At 43.3% G+C, this 3,134-nt stretch overlaps 1 protein-coding gene across 1 annotated transcript; it reads left to right on the top strand.

Moving 5' to 3' along the window:
• Nucleotides 1-289: 289 nt before the first annotated feature.
• LOC132422432 (DNA helicase MCM9-like) lies at nt 290-1,024 on the top strand. The gene has a single exon (XM_060007172.1). It carries the CDS (start codon nt 290-292, stop codon nt 1,022-1,024), a length of 735 nt encoding a protein of 244 aa, XP_059863155.1.
• The last annotated feature ends 2,110 nt before the right edge of the window (nt 1,025-3,134 follow it).

Here is a 3,134-nt window from a genome sequence, read left to right as displayed (position 1 = left end):
GCCAAGTTGAGGCAGTGCACGTCCCGGCGCCCCTCGGGAGCGCGGGGCCGGCAGAGCCGCCCGCGTGGAGCCTATCTCGTCCGGGCGCAAGGTGGGCGCGCTGGAGCCTGCGCGCCCCCGCGGCCGACGGCGCCCCGCGCGGCCCCACGCGCGCGCCCCGCCCCGCCCCCACCCGGGCCTCCTCCCGCCTCTTTGGACCCCGCCGATCGGCTTGAACTCTCCGCGCCCCTCGGCCTCGGGAGCACTGAGCCCTCGGTGACTTCTTACACCGTGTATCCGCCAATCCAAGATGAATAGCGATCAAGTTACACTGGTTGGTCAAGTGTTTGAGTCATATGTTTCGGAATACCATAAGAACGATATTCTTCTCATCTTGAAGGAAAGAGATGAAGATGCTCATTACCCAGTTGTGGTTAATGCCATGACCCTTTTTGAGACCAACATGGAAATCGGGGAATATTTCAACGTGTTCCCTAATGAAGTGCTAACTATTTTTGATAGTGCACTTCAAAGATCAGCCTTGACAATTCTCCAGTCCCTTTCTCAGCTTGAAGGTGTCTCCATGAAGCAGAATCTTCACGCCAGGATATCAGGATTGCCTGTTTGTCCTGAGCTGGTGAGGGAGCACATCCCTAGAACCAAGGATGTGGGACACTTTTTATCTGTCACTGGGACAGTGATTCGAACGAGTCTGGTGAAGATCCTGGAGTTTGAGCGGGATTACATGTGCAACAAATGCAAGCATGTATTTGTGGTCAGGGCCGACTTTGAGCAGTATTATACCTTCTGTCGGCCATCCTCATGTCCCAGCTTGGAGAGCTGTGATTCTGCAAAATTCACTTGCCTCTCAGACTTGTCTTCATCTCCAACTAGGTGTAGAGATTATCAGGAAATCAAAATTCAGGAACAGGTTCAAAGGCTATCTGTTGGAAGTATCCCACGAACAATGAAGGTTATCCTGGAAGATGACTTAGTAGACAGTTGCAAATCTGGTGAGAATGTTAGCTTATATAGTAGGTCCTAAAGTATTGACTAGGAAAAGCCACTTTTTATTTTCCCAGGATCACTGGCAAGTGAGTGTGGGGAACTTGAGAACAGAGACTGGCATGAGGAGGTAGGTAATAGCAGGAAAGAAGCTGGGCTGGAGTTCAGCGATCTAGTCTAGCTGCTTGCTAGATGAAGCACCTGATTTGCACCTGATTTGCCCATGAGAGCTTATCCTTTGTGTTTCCTCCTCTTATTCCAAACAGCTTGAAAACTGTTGCTTTTACTGTTTGCCTGGCAATTTCCACTGGCTGTTTAACATTTAATTTAAATTGAAGGTGGGTCAGAAAATGCAAATGATTGTTGTCAACGATTGCCTTTCAACTAACTTCAACATTTCCTGCTTTAAGTATTTCCCACCCTCACTAAGAACCCCTTAATCTCTATTAAAAAAAAAAAAACTAGCACCAGTGTCCCCTGGGCAGTAACAGGTATGTCTGACCTCTTATTTCATATCCCAGTGCTCCCCTACTGGACAAGTTGAAAATACTTTATGTCTCTAAATTCCATCATTTCCTTTTCTTAACCCTAAGCTTCTCCAAATGCCTCATTTTTACTGAGCTGCCGTTTCATTAAAATGATGAGGCAAAGGTTCTATGGAAACAGAGTTCAGTATCTAGAGTCAAGAATAATTCCTTGTCAAAATATTCTCCCCTTCCACCAAGAATCACCAACCCATAGTTTGAAATTATGTCAAATATATTAACAGTTCATACTTGTCTAAACAGTATTCTAAGTAAATAACAGCTTCGATCATGGTTTGCCTGCTAAATGGACAAGGCTGTGTCAAAGTACCTTGTTCATATAAGACTCTAGATTTTAACCAGAATCTGTAATGTCTGGATCAGCAAAGCAGTGCTTGTATGAGCTTAGCCAGAACATGAAAATGTCCTTTGATAGAGATTAAGATGTTTTCATGCAGTTCATCTAAACTAAATTCTTTCTGCACTTAAAAAAAAAAAAATCTGGGCTTCCCTGGTGGCGCAGTGGTTAAGAGTCCACCTGCCGATGCAGGGGACACGGGTTCGTGCCCCGGTCCGGGAAGATCCCACATGCCGTGGAGCGGCTGGGCCTGTGAGCCATGGCTGCTGAGCCTGCGTGTCTGGAGCCTGTGCTCCGCAACGGGAGAGGCCACAACAGTGAGAGGCCCGTGTACCGCAAAAAAGAAAAAAAAAAAAAAATCTTAAGCTATTTTTCTTCCACATGTCACTAACAATAGAGAATGGATGGAAGCAGTCTGTCATCAGCTGTCTTTCATTTATCCATTGCTACAAACCTCTGTGAGAATCAGAAGACATAAATGGCATAATCCTTGCCCTTCAGGAATTTACAGTCTAGTTAAGAACCCCCGTCTGACGTTGCAGAGTAATAAAGTTGGAGGTTGTGTACTGATAACTGTTAAGTGCTGCAGGAGATCAAAGATGGGTCTGACCAGGGTGGCTGCAGTGGTAAATATGCTGCAGAAGATAGAGGGGACAAAGAGATTGGATTGTAAAAGTAAGAATTTTAGCTTTCTGAAAATAACATTTTTTCCAGTAACATTTACTATGGAAAAACATGCAAGTTTCACATTAGTATCTATTGCCTTGGACTATCACGTATACCTCACAATTGTTCTGATGATCATATGAATCTGTCTCTCAAATATCTGAATAAATGAAAACATGTATATATTAAAAAAAAAAGTAATCCTCTCAAAGAAAAGGAAGAAACAATATAGAAGAATAATATAGGGAGAAAACTGTGGTTGAAAGGGAAATGGACATTTGTGAGGGAATTGTCATTTGTGAGCATAGTGTTAGGTCACAGAAAGGAAAGTTGGCCTATTTCATAGTTTTTCTAAGATTTTCTTCCATTCAATTTATATATTTTTCTACTATGAAATGTAACCTGCAAAAGCAATCCCTTCCATTCATTCAGTGGCACCATGTAATTCTTTTAAGTGAGTATATTTGGGGGATTGGATTAGATTTGTAAAAAATAATTAAAAGAAATCACCAAAAGGTTATTAATAGACATAGAAGGCTAATTATGTGCTAGTGGCCAAATCAGTGATTCTCAAGTTGTAATGTGCATATATATCACTTGGG

Source organism: Delphinus delphis, chromosome 3, assembly GCF_949987515.2.
Source record: "Delphinus delphis chromosome 3, mDelDel1.2, whole genome shotgun sequence".
Taxonomy (NCBI): domain Eukaryota; kingdom Metazoa; phylum Chordata; class Mammalia; order Artiodactyla; family Delphinidae; genus Delphinus; species Delphinus delphis.
The sequence above is the reverse complement of the archived record's forward strand: the minus strand, read 5'-3'. Positions and strand labels throughout refer to the sequence as shown.